Below are 21,623 nucleotides of genomic sequence, written 5' to 3' on the forward strand. Positions count from 1 at the left end.
CAAATGAAGACGTATTTTCAGCTGGAAGTACGCGAGAATTACACAAATTCATTTACTTGCGTATTGCATAGCATACTTCACGTCCATTTCTGACAGCCTTGCGAAGTCACTTCCAAAGTATCTACAAGTATATTCTTCAGGCGAATTCTGACACGGCATTATAATCTTCCATTATATCTAGAAGACGTGTTCTTACATTTGCTTGGAGTTTTCAATTATTTTTTTGAAATAATAAAGGCAATTTTAAAGTTTAACTCCATTTCAGAAACACTTACGCAATATATTTGGTGGTTCTCTGTAGTGGGTTGGAATTTTTATAGGCCAGTGTGTGAGCGAGTGAATTACTTTTTGCATATTCGAGCAATTCAAAACTTAGGCAATAAAGTTTAATTATAACAATTTCACGTAAGCTAGAAAGCTCAAAGGCTGGTAAAACAATAGAATTTTATTTCATATAATTCTAGATCAATTTCATCTAAGTATAACACACCCATTTAAACACATTTTATATACATAATAATTTTACTTCAGCAAGGTCTTCGGTTTCTTGTAACACAAATAAAATTACCTAAAAAAATTACTGGACATACTTACAAAAGTTTTTAGATTGTAATATTTGCCAAATAATTTAAATAAATCAACTGAAAATGTAAGAACACAATATAAAGGTCTTTAAAATTGTATTTTGGAAAATTACCTGAATGTTTATTTGCTAAAACTCCTCATTTCACTTGTTCAAAAGTATTTACATGTATACATATGCGTGCGTGAATGCGCGCACTTGGAACTTATGTTTCTTTGATCATTTATAGTTGCAAATAATGTAGCGGAAGTTAAATTGAAAAATACATAATTCTTTCTGGCCAATATTTGTTTACAAACATAATTTTACATGACCCCAGAAGAAAAATTAAAAAAAAGAATCGCCACTGCTTTGTAATTGTGTTTCTAACGAACTTGTGTAACTAACGAAAATGTTTAACTGCTCAAGGTTAGTGATACAATAAATTCTTGGGTAGTGAAAAATCTATTGTTAAAAACCAAAGGTAATTTTAAACGACTTTTAGTTAACCATTGTTCAACGACAGCATCGAGAGATTGGCCGTTATTTTTGTATCGTTATATACATAACTAAATCATTACGGGAGGAAGTTGCCATAGGCGGCTGGTCCTTCAGTTACTATATTTTTTTAAAACATCTCTATAGAGTTGCAATAGTAACTATTAATATTTTGATCATAACTCATTTATGTAACACATTACACCCAGAGGTATAGCCCATTCTACCAGAGCTTAAGTCGAGGTACAAATATAATTAAAGAAACACAATTAAATAAATATAACTAAAGAAATATAATTAAATAAATTTATAGAAAATCATTGTCATTTTGCAAATAAATTTTTTTTTACAATAATTGAAATATTCTAATAAAATCTTAAACATTATTTATTTGTCTTGAATGTACGATTCTTGAATAGAAGTATAAATAATAATTTAATAATTTAAATTGATTTTGGAAGTTATATTATATGAAACCATTTTGCTATTATTGTAATACACCGTGATTGCAGGATTCATTCCGGTGTTAAGGTAAAGAGTCATATCAAAATACATAATGAAGTCACTAAGATAATATGTGAAATAATGTTGTAATAAAATGTAATGTGCAACGTTCACGTAGATGCCCGTAAACGAAACAGGTTAGATATTATAATCATATTTAGCACTTTAGTATTTCCAAAATAAGTTTTTTTTTAAGACGCCCAACTATTATAATAAATCTCTATCTACTAAAACAATTCAGTAATTGTAGTTAGATGATTTTAAATAAAAAATATTCTATGAATAAATTTGTCACGACAAGTGAAGCATATTAATAATAATAAACATCACTGAAAAGCTGACAAATATATCTATAGAAATTGTCGACAATGTGAGACGGTTTTCAATTCATTGATTACTATTGCTGATACTAGTGTTGTGTTTTGACCGTTTCGAAGCGATAATATTCCCGCCTGAACTCCTGCGATATTAGAGCCATCTAGTGAGTAAACTCGGAACTAATCGGAGCTCTAGCGGCAAACTGTTGAACTCGTTCCTTTCATCAGCGGCAAGTGACAGTTAAATCACAGTATTTAATACTCAGATTATTTAAATTCTGTACGTTGTATTAAAAAAATTACTAGACAGAATTGTTCATTGTACCTCATTTAAGTTGTGTGCAAAGTAACAGCCGTGTACCGTTAAAATATATACCTAATATTTAGTTTTGAAAATTTCAAAATTAAAATTAAATAAGAAAGCATTTTTTGAAAAAAATTTTATTGTCATATTTACAAAATTCAAAGTTTTATTTACAATTCTGTCTAGTATGTATTTTTTTATCTACTACGATATTCATGGGAGAAATAATTTTCTTGGAGGCTGCAAAACTAAGGATCTTAGCCTTGATTTCCGTGGATATCGTTTGGAACACTTGCCGTCGACCATGCAAGGTGATTGGGGATTGATGGCGCCACACGGTCCATGAATCATATTTGCAATTTCATCATGTTGGTCTGGATCGGCTTCGTGATCGGGAATCTCGGCACATATGATATCATCTATTTGTTCTTTTTGAATTCTTTCCACTAACCAAATAAGAATGTGTGCGTGCGGCAGGCCTCGTTTTTGCCATTCGATTGAATACATCCAGCATCGAGTATCTCCAAAGACGCGTTGTTTAACAATGTAGTTCATCAGGGACCGTATTTTTTGCCTGAATACACCTGCTGTGATGTCGTGACGATCACTTGATGTTTGTCCGGGAAGCAGCAATTGAACAATTTCTATCCATTTTAGATTACAGGTAAAAGTAATAGAGATCTGGCCGACCGTAATGACGAACATATGTCATTGCATCTTGCACATATTCATGCATATGACGCGGACTACCTATGTATGTCGCCGGAAGAATAGTTAATCGACCAATATTAGCTACATTTCCTTCAGTACTAATTGCATCACGTAAATGGATATACTCCTCAGAACGCAGTTTTGTTTGGTTCGACCGAATGCAAGTTAAGCGCTACGTTTCTATTTTGACGTACATGTCGACGCAATACTGCTGAGGCAATCGAGAAACCGCAGCAAATAGTTGTCAGCATTTTGACGAATCATAAAACGATATGCGTAATAATTAATCGAGCTAACCTTCTTGGCAGTTTCTTCACCTGAAATTAAAACAGTAGAATTAGTATTTTGTATATAAAACTACCATTCATTTTTTTAGCATAATTATAAAGGAGTGAAAATAAATGATTTGTCCAATTTTCTCTAAACAAACAGCCCCTAATCTTTAAGTCTGTTCTTACGACTTTCTATTTCCTGGTAATAAGCAGTGTATTTGGTCTTTTATTGGAAACCAAAACCAAACACTGTAAAATGTATGTCATGTTGAGATCAAAACTATGATATTGATACTCACCATTCAACGGATTTTTCATTTTGATATTAAAATAATATCCATCTTCTCCTTGCCAAAACATGAGCGGGTATTGCAACGTGTCATATGAACGATTTGTTTCAGATATGTGTTGCAGTTTCCCAGTATCGCGACGTGTAAGCACAATATCGCATCTTTCCAAGTTTTCACCTACAATCAGGATGGCGACTTCATCTATTGTTGGAGCGTTAAATGTGCGTTCGTGTGTTCCAGATGGTCGTTTATCCGCTCTGATCACGACTTTGTAGTCATCATTTGGCATGCGCTCCAAAGCACTCTTAAACAGCCTGACCACCGCGTGATGTTCATGAAGTAGTTGCTGCAGATCTTGAAGAATTGCTCTTTTCATTGCTGCATTGATCTCTTGACGTCGATCAAGTTGTTCCTCCATGTTGCCCATGAAGTATATTTGTAAAAATTTATGCTGTGCATCTTCGAGAGGTTGCAATGATCCAATTCGATGGTGAATCTGTCCTTGTATCTACAAAATCAAAAGCAAAGTCAGTATTACTGATTTATAAACACTTTGTTTAGAATTAGCATACATCCCTACTAATATTATAAATGTGAATGTAAGTTTGTTTGTTACGCTTTCACGCGAAAACTACTTAACCGATCATCATGAAACTTTGTACACATTTTCTTGGAGGTATTAGAAGTAACATAGAATATTTTTATTGAAAAAAAAAAAAACAATATTTTTTTTCCCAAAAAAAAATATATTTGTATGTATGATCGTCTGACTGAGAGTTTGAGTAATTTGAATGACATTTAACGCCATCTGGTGTTTCAATAAATAAATTAAATAATTTGCTAATTTAATATAATACCGGCAGTCAATTTACTATTCAATTTTATTTTTCTGTCACCGCCAAGCAATACTTAAACTTTTTAAATTTTTGAGGTTAGGTGTCCATTTTCTTCGGTGATTGTTGTTTGGACATTGATGCTGAAGGTTATATTTTACTTTCAAGAGAATTTTGTAATTTGGTGAAAATTATGTGGATCTAATTACTCAACTTTTCTGAACTTTTTAAAATGTTAGGATTATTTTTTTTTGTAATAGTGAAACATATTTCAATAAAGTATGTTTTCAGTTTTTTAAGCTAAATCGGATGTTAGAATTTTTAAATACTGATGATTCCAGTCACGAAATAAAAAAAAAAAAATTACCATATTTTATTTTATTTGAAATGATCTTTGATACTTAAGGGCATAACGCGAGCGAAGACGCGGGTAAAAGCTAGTAATACATAAGAATAAGTATAGTATATTATTCTTCTACTGTATTGTATTTAAGTACAAAAATAAATAAATACCTTGAATGTCGGATTAAATCCTCGTTCTTCGATAATGTCTGCCCCAAATTAGGTCATTTGGAAACAACTATTGTATTTTTGAGTGTTTGCTAGAAAATGTCGTGATTCGGGTGTTTCGCCACGAAGCAATGAATGCAACGGCTCAGGTGGCGGAGTCAATAATGGTAATTTCACTTTCCCACTAAGGCAGCACAATTCTGGCGTTTCTCCGGAAAACTTCAATGCGCCACAAAACTCGCAAACAACGTCCATTGGCCCAATGCGAACGCTAGTATGCAAGCAGTAATCAGTTCTGCAATCGTATCGAAACGCTGCTCGATTAAAATCAGTACTTGATAAATTTATTCTTGTGCGTCGAAAATTATCTAGTTATTGATCTCTGAGGTTTGCTCGACGATTTCGCATTGCCAACCGAGCCGTTTCACGGGCTGCCTCGCTTTGCTCTTGTGATTGAGAAGCACGAAGTCGAGCCATACTAACGCGGCGCTCTCCACGTGCAATTTCTTGTTCTTCCTCAGTCCTTTCATTCGCAATGTTTCGAATCCTAGTTGCATTACGGCCTTGTCGGGAAAGATTTGATCGTCTTGGTCGCGGCATGGTATTGTTAATGATAATATGGGCACGATAAGCCAATAGAAACTCGAAAACAACACATCAACCAGTCAACTTCAAAATTTTACATTGTGACATTTTCATCCATACTTAACCATAGACAACATTACGTTGAGCTGTCAGCTGTGTTTTGTTAATTGTCAAATTTTCAACCATACTTAAACATAGACAACATTACGTTTACCTGTCAGTTGTGTTTTGTTATTCCATGTCAGTTGCGTTTTGCTATACCATTTTTAACAAATGTACGGCTAGACATGTTTTGACTGATAAATTTTTCATTTTGCTTTCAGTTGCGTTTTGTTATGCCACTTTTTTTACACGCTTTATATTAGCTTCACCTGTATGTTTGTTTGTTTGTTTGTTTGTAACCGACTCCTTTGGGTGCGATTTTGACCCACTTTATACGGCCAGATTTCATTCAAACTTTGTAGATTTATCGAGGAACGATGACCATACACTAATTTGATAAGATTATTCCATCATTAAATTTGCAAAATAAGATTTTCGTCAATTTATATAATTTCACAATATTTAGTAGGCTTTGTTTATAACGCGCCAAAGACAAACTGAAAGAAAAGAGTTCGCACATTGTAAAGAAAACAATTTCGCTCATGTGCGAACTCTTTTATTTCAGTTTGTCTTTGGCGCGATATAAACAAAGTCTACTAAATATTGTGACATTTAATTAAATGAAAAGTGAGAGTGGGTTATGATTATTGTGAACAATATACTTTCTTGATTTTCTTTTTTGACGTGACAACGTCTAATAAATCGATGAACGCCGGCTGCACGCACGAAAAAGTGTCCCACTACGGATGTCCCACTACGGATGTGTCCTTTTTTCTCATTGTACGCATGCGTGGCACCTCTCTTCATGCTCATTGTACGCATGCGTGGCATCTCTCTTCCACTCGATTGGAACAACCATCGATTTGACTTTTCAATCATATTTTCGTCGTTTGAATTATTAATATTATGTAATTTAACGATCGTCCACCGATTTTCAGCACAATCTGTACAGTTATTAAAAGTAATGTTGAAAATTCAAATACGTTTTGAACCAACAATTGTGTTTTACAGATACACATAATAATAATTCAAATTACACCCGGGATCTTTTGCACAATGTTTTAAAAAATATTGTAACACATTATAAATAAGTTTGGTGTATTTGGAATGCGTATTTGTTATAAAATCGTGTTCATATTATTCCCCTACCGTGAACAAAATTTTTATAAATATATATATCATCTGAAACTACAATACTTTAGTATAGCCTCGTGGGCGTGTGGTTAGCGTACCTTACTCTTGAACTGAAGGTTGTCTGTTCGAAACCCAGCAGCAGCGAAGTTTTTATTGTAGTTGTAAAAATAAATACGGCACACGCAACATTTCAAAAGTAATAAATATATTTGAATTAATGAATGCAAATAAAAGTAAATTTATTAATTTTATTGTACATTTCATTTCACTCCTTTGTATCCATACAAAATAGTGATAATTCACTAAAAATGATTCAATTTTATTCATAAAAGTATGCAGAGGTAGATTTTATCATGCAAAAGATAAAAAAAAAAAAAATTCTTCCTCAAAGAATATAATATTTTTAATGCCTAAATGGTTTGGTTGCAAAAACCTATTACGGCTCAGTCTCAGGCCGAATATATTTCCTTTTCTTCTGGATCAATCATTTCATCAATGTTTTGTTATGACGTCACGTTAAACTATCGTCCGTAAACCGACTTTACAGACAACCAATTTTTTTTTAGTTTGGTTTTCTATATAAAGCGTGTTTTTTTTTAGTTTCTCCTTGTTCTAAGCTACCTCCCTACCAATTTTCAGCCAAATCGGTTCAGCCGTTATTGAGTTATAAATAGTGTAACTAACACGACTTTCTTTTATATAGATATAGATATAAATTAAACCACTGTATTTAATATACATATTGATTTATACCTTAGGGTAGAAGCTTATAATAAAAATTATAACATTCTGAAAGGGGTATTTGTTGGTTCCTCATTATACTACTGCACTTGATTTTGTTAATATGCATTACATTGTAAAGTAGTTTAAAAGTATTTTACTATTTTGGGTTTGTTTGGCTATATTTAAAATACTCCAAAATCCTATGAAATTTTGGTTTGGTTAGATTGGTAAATGCCTCAGTGTTACTGCTAATTAAAAAAAAAAAATCCAAAAATGACATTATTGAGATAATGTTCCTTAAATGTCTCACAAAAAGCATTAAGTATTTTAAAAGTACCTAACCTAACCAACTGTCCCCAATTTTTGTATTTTAAACTTACCTAATTTGCAACTACATAATAGTAGCATTTGGAAAGAAAAATTAAAAAAAAAACTTAGGTAAAATGTTGCCTATTTGAGTAATCTATATTAATAACCACGTATTGAATATATATAAGGTTTTATTAATGTAGCTGACCTACCCTAAACAGCCTTTCACCTCAATTATTATTCGCCTATTTTTTCAGATACCGCTACTCTAAATAAATTTATATACATACATATATTAAAGGTTTAATAACATGTTTGTAATTCAAAAAATACTTTTACTTTTGTATATCCATTCTATTAGTCATTATTACTTAATTTTTTAAAATTGATTCACAATCACGGCAGTTTAGAAAAATCTATGTGGGTGGTTTCAATGAAGAAATTGTGAAATCACCTAAAAATCTTTGTCCTTCAGACAAACTGGAAAACAGAACAAAATCACTCGTTTGGAAAACTAGGATAATCGAGGCAACGATTACGCCGAACAGTACATAGACTGACAACTGCAAAAGCATCGGTGAACCATTTACAGCAAGAATGAATAATTAACAAAAATGTTGCTGATACACTTGAAGTAATATATTGGATAGTAGCCTAGAATAGCAACTTAGACTTTTAAAAACCTGAAAATACCCCATCTTTGCACATTTTTCCCTTCACATATTTATCGAAAGGTCTGTAGGATTCCCAGGGGGTGGGAGTCATTTAGCAGTTAGATTTTGCAAGTGCAAGCGAGCCCCCTCAGAGAAGGGCTTTCTGATTTCCGGGTTGTGAGGGGGAGGGGGGGGGGAATCACGCCCATGAGTCACGGCTAACTTACTATTTATGTTTAGCGAAAACAAATCATTCATTAACAAATCAGCCTACTCTTATTTGCAGCCCATGTGACAGTTACAGACAAGCGTCAAACGTTATCATTGTTGCTTTGAACAATTTTCATTGTCACTTTACTGTTTATGAATCCTGGTGTTTTTTTGTACAAGCTAGGTGGCAAGCAGTCGACCCTACTTTCCTCTAACCACATCCCTTGCTAACATCTCCCCTTATCCAAACTATTCAATTCCCACGCCGTTCTCATAACCAGCGTGTTGTAGCAGTTTTAGTTCTCCTCCTATTTCTGAGACCTTTTCTGGAAGTTCTCCCTCCTGCTTCTAAGATTTATCTCAGCCCCATGTCCCAAAATTCCCCACCACCTCACTTAATATCTGATACATTCTAACTTGCCTATCTGCCGTCTGGCTGATATTCTCCTAACCCAGTATTTTACTTAATTCTGGTAGGTTATTGAAATACTATTCTTTTATCTTTTTGGATACCCCTTTACTTATTCTGCACCCACCTATCTGCTCTGATTTGAACTGTAATGTCATGTAAAATTATTTCTGGTGTGAAAACTGAAAACACTGGGCGTAGGGGAAAAGTTAGGTAGTTTTCTATAATATTGTTCACTGCTTATTGAAAGTTTGGTTCCTCATGTAAACATTTTTGTTCCATATTTACTGTTTGCATCTATGCAATAGAAGAATGAACTAGGTTGTATGTGTTGAAACTCAAACATGAATGTAATTTCAGAAAAATCTTCCACCTGCTGCGGTTCAGCTGTTGCTTAATTAAAAGGAAGGACTGACTACGAATATTATCAAGGGGAACATCGAGATGCGCACTTATATTAAACTTATATTCCACTTGAGAATATAATTATCAGAAATGTATTTTTTTTTCACTAGTGTTAGCCACATTCCAGTACTACAGAGGTACCTCTTTGTGGATGGCAAGTCAGGAATTATTAAGGAAGGTAAAATTCCTCTAATGATGAAAACAAAATGGCTGCTAATGAAAATGCTGTTGAACGTTCTTTCTTTATGGGTGGAAACAAGTGGAGTAGAGTAGCAAGTATTTTGTTGGGTTTGTGGTATTTGGTATTGAAGGTGGGCGGTCGCAGCCCAGATTGTCTTTCAGTTCCTTATACCATTGTCCAGGTAATAGAAACGTACAAACGTTTTGACAAGAGTAAGGTTTCCATTTTTACTTTCATAAATATTTCCTTTGAAAGATAAAATTGTTCATAAATTCAAATTAAGGGACTGAACCACACAAGTCCTTTCGTATATATCAGCCAATTTTGTTCCAAGTGTTTTATTTAAACTATTTCTATTGGATCGTATCCTTAGCCGGAACGATCTGATTTTTAAGAGGTAAAAAGGTATTTTTAATCACAATCGCCAGCTTATGGGTGTTTGCTGATTCTTAGTGATGCTCTACTCTAAGAATTACCCTGTCTTCTTTCTTTGCCGGAAATGAAGAATGAAAAGGGAATAAACATAGAAGTAACAGAATTATTGGCAAGAGGAACATGGAAGAAACCTCAGCCAAATTTGCCATGCCTAGCAGATCACAAAACACAAAACCATGCTTCACAGGTAGTGTGTATTGGGCAAATTTCATAACATTTTAAAACATTTGATGCAAAAACATGGCCGAGTATTTAAAAAAAAAAAAAAAAACTCCGCTCGTATCGTTTCCACAATCGGGAAGATCAAAAATAAATAATCAAAATAGTTTTGTTTTTGCACCACAAAAACACGGATGCACGCGGCTTTTACCGAGATATCTGGAGAAGGTAAATTATAAATGTGATTGTTTAGTTAACAAGCTTTTTCAGTTAATTAGTATTCTTAGGTCCGAAACGTTATCGTCTCTTTGTAGATCCGCGTCGCGCGCGATACGGGGAAGTCTGTCCCTCGCCCGTGTGCACTGACCACAGCCCGGCCACGCGCGGCTCCACTGCTCGGTCCGCACAGCCACAGGCCACAGGCCAAAGGCCACAGGCCAGACTGCTCACCCGCCCTGCTTCTGAAGCTCCCAGTGAGGCTGTGGCTCGCTTGAAGGCTCGTGCGCCTCCCACGCGCTGTCGCAAGGCTTCATTACTTAATAGTTTATCCAGACTACTAGTGTGGCGTAACAGCTGCAATTCGTGACGGCGTATTAGCGTGTTAACTGCCTGATGTAAATAGATTATTACTCCCAAGAGGCCCTGTGAAACCATAACATACCTACTTCAACGAATATTGATTCCAAACAATTTCGTGCATAATACAAAACTGAACAGAAACCTGCAGCAAAAATGTTTTAAAACTCAAGCTGGCACGAATAATTCTCCTTTGCGATATATTAAAGCTCACAATCCAACATTCATAAATACTTTTGGCTCGCCGTACCAATTTATATATTTAACAAGATACTTTATTTTGTGTTTATTTCAGTAAATTTGAAATTACAAACATTGTATATCAGTTTATATATGCATATAACGGGTTTTATCTTCCACCTGTTACCTGTTGCATAGCGACGTACGAGAAGAGTAACATCGCAGCCTTGATTTGACGCAGCCCGCGGTGGTCCAAACTGCGAAGGCAGCTCAGCTTTGCCTGCTGGTTCGACAACCCGCAAAGCTTACGCGAGGTGAAGGAGGAATATTCTCGTTCATTTTACTGTGATGCGGGGCCTGAAGAATCACCCGCTGCTTTTGTTTTCTGCACAACTTCAGCGGCAGAGTAAAGCATATTCCGGTTAATAGTGACCATTGTCCCGGGGAGGGTACACATAACATAATTTTGGCAGAAACAAGAGAGACGGCTTCTGACGCGTCAAGAGACGACATCGCTTCTACGAAAGGAAACCAGCGAAGCCCTGCCTCAGACACGACGTCCCGCCGAGCGACAGATGACGTCACCACTAGGGTAAGCCCAGCCCTGTCACCAGTAACGACAGACGAAGTGTTGGCATGACGTCACCAATGACGAGGGTCTTGCGTTCGAGTCAAGTGTCGACGAGTCAAACTCGCTTTAATTTAAACAAACGTGTAAATATCGAGTGAGAGTAAAGCAGTGGCTAGGGGAGGCATGAGGACATACAGGCCCGAACGAGCGAGCAGCATTCGCCCGGCGTGTGCGAGTAATCCGAAGAGTAGCACCGAGTAAAGAAGTCGAATAGCGTTCTAGGGGGAAGACAAGAGGACATGCGTGACTGATTCGAGTCCCCGGAGGAGCGAGTAGATGAGTCAAAGACCGCCCGATAGATAGGATGTTACAGTCCGTCAATAGCGAGCGCTACTCGCTCGGCTAATAAGCAGGCGAATTGCGAGACGTCGGCGACTACGAGGTGACGACGCGGAGCTGGTTAGAGTCCCGGCGCGGCGGGCTGGTGAGCTGACGACACGTGAGGTCCGGCACTTCATCGCTTCCCGGAGTCTACGGCTCCAGGTGAGCCCACATGTCCCGGAGTGAGGCCAGCTGAAGTTGGCGAGTGAGCTCCGAGCAAGGCGAGTGCCGACGGCGATAGTTACCTGGTACTGCGGCGGTGTTCACACCATCGCGCAAGTTAAGGGCTAGAGTCAGTGCACAATAATGTAAAAACAAGCTGTGTTGAGAATCTTTCTAGCTGTGTCCAAAGAGCAGTTGTAAAGTCATTTTTATACTTTTAAATTGAGAGTTATTTCATGGTCGTCACTAATTATTTAACTGTCCCTGGTAACACACGACTATAACTTATAGTAACGTGTGCATTTAAGTAAATTCCTACTTAGAATTTAAAGCCCTACAGTCAAATGTTTTATAAATTGGCATTGAGTGGGTGCGGTAGTACTTTAAAGGCATATCAAATTTCATATCATAATTGTCTGTATTCACAGTTGGTCGACAAAGGTCACGTAGACGACATTATGAGGTCCAGAACACACGAGTATTCAGCTATTATTAATGAAATCTCACAATTTGTATTCAGTAGCTCAAGCATAGTGTAAATAAATTGCTTGTGGGAACGTCTGTGTTGTTGCATGTAAATATATTCGCAAATCATATTCAGTTCTGCAGAAAACATATATATGGTTCGTTGCAATAGTCCTCAACACTGTTATACAATTCAAGAATATTATCATATATCTGATTCACTAATTTATATAATCGGTTAACCTCCAATCAAGTGTGCGTTTTAGAATTTTGAAACAAACAGTGCAAACAATAGTCTATTATGATCAATTAACTTTAGTGGTGTAAAGTTTCTTGATTGCGATGACAGAAGTGTCCGTGCATATTATACCACGAGAATGTCGTGACCCACAATAATAACTAAATTGACATAATTTTCACGTAGTCTCTATTGTCTACAAGTAATGTTTTGGCCATTTCAGACATTTTAAATTGTCCTAAGCCAATATTTTCGTGGCAGTTTATAGGAAAAAAATCATATTCCAGATTATTAAATTATTCCAGTTACGTAAAAGAACTACAAGTTATCTTAACCGCCCTAAGATTAATAGCTGCGTGCTATGGGTTACGCTGCATTGCCTGTAGCTGTGGCGCTTATATCGAAAGTCGGGGTCACCCTTATTGCTTTCTTGCTCCCAAATTCCAGTAAGTTCAACCACGACGCTCCTCCATTTAACAACTCCACGACACAAACTTAACAGCATCCGTGCTTGCACGCGAGCGTAGTATTTCTGTAACACTGCATAAAATTACTTGAAACAGCTGCGCGGTTAGACAATGATTAAGCGAGTACTTACTGCCTGAAAGAACCCCACTTCCGGTTAGGCAGGTTGTCCTGGTGGCTGAAACAAGAGAGCGGTCACGTCGTTAGGAGAGCACTCAAGCGAAACAGCTGCACCGCTCACTTTAAAAAAAGCAAGTAAGAAAGTAACAGTTATTTACCTTAGCTTCCCTCGGGGCAAGCAACCGAAAATAAGAGAAACCATATTAGTCACATGAAAATAACGGAAAAGGTTATTTAAATCTATTCACTACAAACTAAAATATATTAAGATATAAACACAACACGTTAAATTATACTGAGGAATGATTCGAGATATAATAATTGAAATAAGAAATAATAAAAATAAAAAACTACTACAACACCTAATGTAAATAAATTATGAATATGTAACCTAAAACATATATTGAAAATATATTTAATTTTAAACAAGGTTTTATAGCTATGGAAGAATGATTTAGTAGAGTTTATATATATATATATATATATATTTATGACCAAAAGAGAGTTCGGTCATTTAATAAACTTAATATATTCGCCCTGAGACGCTGGTTTACCTCCAACGTAATATCTTCAATCCAACAGGACAATAAAGCTCCCTGCGCACCAGTTACCCCACCAAAACCGACCCTTCCACGCCCTGCTAGACCACACCGAACCGCCTCGCACAGGTCTACCACAATGCCTTATCTCGCCCAACACACCCACACCGAATCCACTTCACTCAGCTACCCACACCGTCCCTGCCACGCCCAGATCACACAGACTGTCCCTGCCACGCCCAGCTAATCCACACCACCCCTACATCATCCCTCCAAGGCAAGCTAACCGACACCGAATCTGACTCGCCATGCTCAACCACACAGAGCCTGATCACCCAGCTCACTCACAACGACACTGGTTCGTCCAGCTCTCCCACAACATCCTTACCTCTACCAGTTCACCCACAACCTCCCTCCCTCTATCTCTCACACCTCACTCTACCATCCCTACATCACCAAGCTCAACCACACAGACACTGCCTGACCCAACTCAACCACACTGTCCCTGCCTCACCCAGGTCACCCACAACGTCCTTACCTCGCTCAGCTCACACACACGCCATCTCTTCCTTGCTATCTAATGTAAACCATCCCTGCCTCGCACAGCTCACCAACACCATCCCTGCCTAAAGTACTAACTGATAAAGTCCCTGCCTTGCCTAACTAAACTACAAGCATTCCTGCCTCTTCCAGTTCGCCTCCATAGTAACGATCTCGCCCAGTCCACACACACCATCTCCATCTCACCAGATCAACAAAAACGCCACTTCCTCGCCCAACTGACCCCATCTGTTCCAGCCACGTCCAGCTCACCCTCACCACCCCTGCGTTATACAGCTCAATCACACCGTGCCTCCATATCAAACTCACAAAGACCCAGCCTCGCCCAGCTAAATAACACCAACCCAGCCTCGCCCAACTAAATCAGGCCAACATTGCCTCCCCCAGCAAAACCACACCAACCTTGCCTCACGCTGTTCAACCAAACCATCCCTGCTTCGCACAGCTCACCATCACCATCCCAGACTCTAAAATCACCATCACAGCTCTTGTGTCCAATTCAATAATTCAAACCCTGCCTCACCCAGCTTAACCACACCGACCATGCCTTGCCTAGCTTACCCACACCCACCTTGCCTCTACCAGCTTACCCATACCGACCCTGACTCACCCAGCTCACAAATGCTAACCTTACCTCACCTAATTAAACTACACCATCCCTGCATCGCACAGCTTACTATCGCCAACCCTACCTCGCCCATGCACACCCAGACTGACCCAGAGTCAAACAGTTCAATCACACAGACCCAGCCACACCCAGCTCATTCACACCGACTCAGCCTCACCCAACTCAACTAACCCCCCTCGCCCCACCCAGCACACACACACTAACCATGCCTCACCCAATTCAACCACACCGACCCAGGCTCGCCTACGCAAACACAGACCGACACAGCCTTAAACAGCTAAATCACACCGACCCTGCCAGGCCAAGCACAATCACACCGACCCTGCCAGGCCAAGCACAATCACACCGACCCTGCCAGACCAAGCGTAATCACTCACACCCTGCCAGGCCAAGCTCAATTGAAGCGTTAGGATCGCCGCTTCTTTCAAACACCGCGCGTCTGCGCGGGCGGCGGCTCGTCGTCCCCTTCTTCCTTCCCCCTCCTAGTGTATGCCTGTTTGCTTCTCGCCTCCCCTCTCCTCCTCCGTTCGGCGCATGCACGCTGCGCGGCACATATGTTATAAAAGCAGACGTTTTCAATTTATTCGGTCTTGTTCTTGTTCTTCTAGTATCAACTAGCTCGTCAGACCTATTTTAGTCTCTTGTGAGAGCTCGAGTAATTGTTAGCCAGCATGTAGTCAGTCAGTCAGACTTTAACCTTGTACGACGTGCGCGACCTCGGGGGAAAGAAAATGTAAGTTGAAGTAAGGCGGTGGCCCTTGCCATAATGTAAACATTTATTGAATTTTGTGTGTTTTGTCTAAATTCCTTTTCGATCGCCACCTGGAAAATTACTTTTGGTTTTCATGTAACTTGAATTAATTTAATTTAACCACTTGTTTGTAACTGTTCTCCCCTGAGTCGTCGACGTACGTAAAACGTAACGTAATTGTTCATTTTAAGATAATGTAACTTACTTTTTGTAACGCACGTAATCCGCATAAGACAGTGGGTTTTCCCTGCGTTTTGACAATCTTGTAATTTGGCAGTTTCAATGCGTCTACCGCGCATGTTTTGTACCACGATGCGCCGGCGTAAAATCTCACCTTTTGTAGCCTTGATAATGGCTCGTTCACTTTTGCTGTGTGTGTTAAACTCTTGTTACGTAATGATCACCTTGTTATTTATTTTTGTTAAGTTTTATTAAAACTTTATTGTTGTTTCAAACTTGTTGTGTTACAAATACCCGTTCGCAATACTTGCCATGCTATGGCGTCCCACCCCGTCCAAGCACAATCACTCTGACCCTGCCAGACCAAGCACAATCACTCCGACCCTGCCAGACCAAGCACAATCACTCCGACCCTGCCAGACCAAGCACAATCACTCCGACCCTGCCAGACCAAGCACAATCACTCCGACCCTGCCAGACCAAGCACAATCACTCCGACCCTGCCAGGCCAAGCTCAATCACTCCGACCCTGCCAGGCCAAGCTCAATCACTCCGACCCTGCCAGGCCAAGCTCACTCACTCCGACCCTGCCAGGCCAAGCTCACTCACTCCGACCCTGCCAGGCCAAACTCACTCACTCCGACCCTGCCAGGCCAAGCTCACTCACTCCGACCCTGCCAGGCCAAGCTCACTCACTACGACCCTGCCAGGCCAAGCTCACTCACTACGACCCTGCCAGGCCAAGCTCAATCACTCCGACCCTGCCAGGCCAAGCTCACTCACTCCGACCCTGCCAGGCCAAGCTCACTCACTCCGACCCTGCCAGGCCAAGCTCACTCACTACGACCCTGCCAGGCCAAGCTCACTAACTACGACCCTGCCAGGCCAAGCTCACTCACTCCGACCCTGCCAGGCCAAGCTCACTCACTACGACCCTGCCAGGCCAAGCTCACTCACTCCGACCCTGCCAGGCCAAGCTCACTCACTCCAACCCTGCCAGGCCAAGCTCACTCACTACGACCCTGCCAGGCCAAGCTCACTCACTACGACCCTGCCAGGCCAAGCTCAATCACTCCGACCCTGCCAGGCCAAGCTCAATCACTCCGACCCTGCCAGGCCAAGCTCACTCACTCCGACCCTGCCAGGCCAAGCTCACTCACTCCGACCCTGCCAGGCCAAGCTCACTCACTCCGACCCTGCCAGGCCAAGCTCAATCACTCCGGCCCTGCCAGGCCAAGCTCACTCACTCCGACCCTGCCAGGCCAAGCTCACTCACTCCGACCCTGCCAGGCCAAGCTCACTCACTCCGACCCTGCCAGGCCAAGCTCACTCACTCCGACCCTGCCAGGCCAAGCTCACTCACTCCGGCCCTGCCAGGCCAAGCTCACTCACTCCGACCCTGCCAGGCCAAGCTCACTCACTCCGACCCTGCCAGGCCAAGCTCACTCACTCCGACCCTGCCAGGCCAAGCTCACTCACTCCGACCCTGCCAGGCCAAGCTCACTCACTCCGACCCTGCCAGGCCAAGCTCACTCACTCCGACCCTGCCAGGCCAAGCTCACTCACTCCGACCCTGCCAGGCCAAGCTCAATCACTCCGACCCTGCCAGGCCAAGCTCACTCACTCCGACCCTGCCAGGCCAAGCTCACTCACTCCGACCCTGCCAGGCCAAGCTCACTCACTCCGACCCTGCCAGGCCAAGCTCACTCACTCCGACCCTGCCAGGCCAAGCTCAATCACTCCGGCCCTGCCAGGCCAAGCTCACTCACTCCGACCCTGCCAGGCCAAGCTCACTCACTCCGACCCTGCCAGGCCAAGCTCAATCACTCCGGCCCTGCCAGGCCAAGCTCACTCACTCCGACCCTGCCAGGCCAAGCTCACTCACTCCGACCCTGCCAGGCCAAGCTCACTCACTCCGACCCTGCCAGGGCAAGCTCAATCACTCCGGCCCTGCCAGGCCAAGCTCACTCACTCCGACCCTGCCAGGCCAAGCTCACTCACTCCGACCCTGCCAGGCCAAGCTCAATCACTCCGGCCCTGCCAGGCCAAGCTCACTCACTCCGGCCCTGCCAGGCCAAGCTCACTCACTCCGACCCTGCCAGGCCAAGCTCAATCACTCCGGCCCTGCCAGGCCAAGCTCACTCACTCCGACCCTGCCAGGCCAAGCTCACTCACTCCGACCCTGCCAGGCCAAGCTCAATCACTCCGGCCCTGCCAGGCCAAGCTCACTCACTCCGACCCTGCCAGGCCAAGCTCACTCACTCCGACCCTGCCAGGCCAAGCTCACTCACTCCGACCCTGCCAGGCCAAGCTCACTCACTCCGACCCTGCCAGGCCAAGCTCAATCACTCCGGCCCTGCCAGGCCAAGCTCACTCACTCCGGCCCTGCCAGGCCAAGCTCACTCACTCCGACCCTGCCAGGCCAAGCTCAATCACTCCGGCCCTGCCAGGCCAAGCTCACTCACTCCGACCCTGCCAGGCCAAGCTCACTCACTCCGACCCTGCCAGGCCAAGCTCACTCACTCCGCCCTGCCAGGCCAAGCTCACTCACTCCGACCCTGCCAGGCCAAGCTCACTCACTCCGACCCTGCCAGGCCAAGCTCACTCACTCCGACCCTGCCAGGCCAAGCTCAATCACTCCGACCCTGCCAGGCCAAGCTCACTCACTCCGACCCTGCCAGGCCAAACTCACTCACTCCGACCCTGCCAGGCCAAGCTCACTCACTACGACCCTGCCAGGCCAAGCTCACTCACTCCGACCCTGCCAGGCCAAGCTCACTCACTCCGACCCTGCCAGGCCAAGCTCACTCACTCCGACCCTGCCAGGCCAAGCTCACTCACTCCGACCCTGCCAGGCCAAGCTCACTCACTCCGACCCTGCCAGGCCAAGCTCACTCACTCCGACCCTGCCAGGCCAAGCTCACTCACTCCGACCCTGCCAGGCCAAGCTCAATCACTCCGGCCCTGCCAGGCCAAGCTCACTCACTCCGACCCTGCCAGGCCAAGCTCACTCACTCCGACCCTGCCAGGCCAAGCTCACTCACTCCGACCCTGCCAGGCCAAGCTCTATCACTCCGGCCCTGCCAGGCCAAGCTCACTCACTCCGACCCTGCCAGGCCAAGCTCACTCACTCCGACCCTGCCAGGCCAAGCTCACTCACTACGACCCTGCCAGGCCAAGCTCACTCACTACGACCCTGCCAGGCCAAGCTCAATCACTCCGACCCTGCCAGGCCAAGCTCAATCACTCCGGCCCTGCCAGGCCAAGCTCACTCACTACGACCCTGCCAGGCCAAGCTCAATCACTCCGGCCCTGCCAGGCCAAGCTCACTCACTCCGACCCTGCCAGGCCAAGCTCACTCACTACGACCCTGCCAGGCCAAGCTCAATCACTCCGACCCTGCCAGGCCAAGCTCACTCACTACGACCCTGCCAGGCCAAGCTCACTCACTACGACCCTGCCAGGCCAAGCTCAATCACTCCGGCCCTGCCAGGCCAAGCTCACTCACTCCGACCCTGCCAGGCCAAGCTCAATCACTCCGACCCTGCCAGGCCAAGCTCAATCACTCCGGCCCTGCCAGGCCAAGCTCACTCACTCCGACCCTGCCAGGCCAAGCTCACTCACTCCGACCCTGCCAGGCCAAGCTCACTCACTACGACCCTGCCAGGCCAAGCTCACTCACTACGACCCTGCCAGGCCAAGCTCAATCACTCCGACCCTGCCAGGCCAAGCTCACTCACTCCGACCCTGCCAGGCCAAGCTCACTCACTCCGACCCTGCCAGGCCAAGCTCACTCACTACGACCCTGCCAGGCCAAGCTCACTCACTACGACCATGCCAGGCCAAGCTCACTCATTCCGACCCTGCCAGGTCCAGCTCAATCACTCCGGCCCTGCCAGGTCCATCTCAATCACTCCGACCCTGCCCGGTCCAGCTCAATCACTCCGACCCTGCCAGGCCAAGCTCAATCACTCCGACCCTGCCAGGCCAAGCTCAATCACTCCGACCCTGCCAGGCCAAGCTCACTCACTCCGACCCTGCCAGGTCCAGCTCACTCACTCCGACCCTGCCAGGTCCAGATCAATTACTCCGACCCTACCAGGTCCAATTGAATCACACCGACCCTGCCAGGTCCAATTGAATCACACCGACCCTGCCAGGTCCAATTGAATCACACCGACCCTGCCAGGTCCAATTGAATCACACCGACCCTGCCAGATCCATCTCAATCACTCCGACCCTGCCCGGTCCAGCTCAATCACTCCGAGCCTGCCAGGTCCAGCTCAATCACTCCGACCGTGCCAGGTTCAGCGTAATCACACCGACCCTGCCAGGTCCATCTCAATCACTCTGACCCTGCCAATTCACCCACACCATCTCCTCTCTCAGTTCAACTGTGGCACCTGCTACCTAGTTCATTCGCGGTACCTGCCTCTCCCACTTACTCGCAGCACAGACCTATCCGAACTGACAACCAGAGCACCTGCTTCGGCCCAATCACCCACACTCATCTCACCCGCGGTACCAGCCTATCCCAGCTCACCGGCGGCACCTTTATCTCCCAATTACCCGCGACACAGGCCTCTCCCAGCACAAAGCAACAGCACATAAAACCACCCAGCTCACCCACACTACCTGCCAATCCCAGCTCACCCGTGGCACCTAACTACTGGCTCACCAGCAGCACACACTTAAGGCACCTACCAACCAAGCTCAACCGCGATAACTGCCGCCAGCTCACCCGCAGCACCTGCCTCTCCCAGCACACACACAAAGCATCTGCATCACCCAGAACACCCAAAATACCTTACTTGCCCAACTCACACACATTACCTGCTTCGGGGGGGGGGGGGATGGGGGGGCTCACCCACAGTAAATTATCTACCCAGGACACACACCAATCTTACCCACAAAACATGACTTACTCAGTTCACCCATTGTAGTTTTCATGCCCCAAATTAACTCACATTAGCATCTTCGCCAAGGTCACCCACATTACCTACCTTGCACAGCTCACTAACAGTTCCTAACCCACACAGCTCACCCACAGTAGCTCCCTCGCTCTGCTCACCATCAGTAGCTTATTCTCAACATTCTCCATAGTATCTTCTTTCGTCAGTTCACCTACAGTAGCTGCCTCTTCCTGCTCACCCACAGTACCTTCCTCGCCTAGCTCACTCACAATAGGTGTGAATAGTTACCCAGGTCACACACACAGTACCTGCCTCTTCCACCTCACTCTATGTAACTCCGTCGCTCAGCTCACACGCAGTTCCTTCTCGCTCATAAAATCCACATTATTTGCTTTGCTCAACTCACAGTACTTTACAAACAATTACCTGCCTCATATTGCTCACACATTAGCTTCTCACCCAGATGAACCACAGTACCGGCCTCGCCTAGCTCAAACTAGTTCATTTTCCTAGATCATCCACAATATCTTTCTCGCGCAGGTCACACACAGTAAGTAGCTTCCTCATGTAGCTCAATCTCAGTAACCTGTCTTCCCAGCACACCCACAAAAGCTTCCTCGCCCAGGTTACACACAGTTCTCGCCTCAAACAGCCCACCCACAGTAGGACCTACACACTTTCTTTGCCCAGGTCACCACATTACCTACCTCACCGAGTTCACACACAGTACCTGTGTCTCTCAGCTCACCCACAGTATTTCCTTATCCTAGAGCACACACATAAGTTC

At 43.6% G+C, this 21,623-nt stretch overlaps 1 protein-coding gene across 3 annotated transcripts in view; it reads right to left on the bottom strand.

Moving 5' to 3' along the window:
- LOC134527286 (rab11 family-interacting protein 4A) overlaps positions 1–21,623 on the bottom strand; it is a 620,480-nt gene that overhangs the window by 291,960 nt on the left and 306,897 nt on the right. For all 3 annotated transcript variants that reach the window (XM_063359829.1, XM_063359831.1, XM_063359830.1), the window contains exon 5: positions 13,278–13,322. In XM_063359829.1, coding sequence (XP_063215899.1) covers positions 13,278–13,322 — 45 coding nt within the window. The remainder of the gene's footprint in view (positions 1–13,277; positions 13,323–21,623) is intronic.

Source organism: Bacillus rossius, chromosome 1 (genome assembly GCF_032445375.1).
Source record: "Bacillus rossius redtenbacheri isolate Brsri chromosome 1, Brsri_v3, whole genome shotgun sequence".
Taxonomy (NCBI): Eukaryota; Metazoa; Arthropoda; class Insecta; order Phasmatodea; family Bacillidae; genus Bacillus; species Bacillus rossius.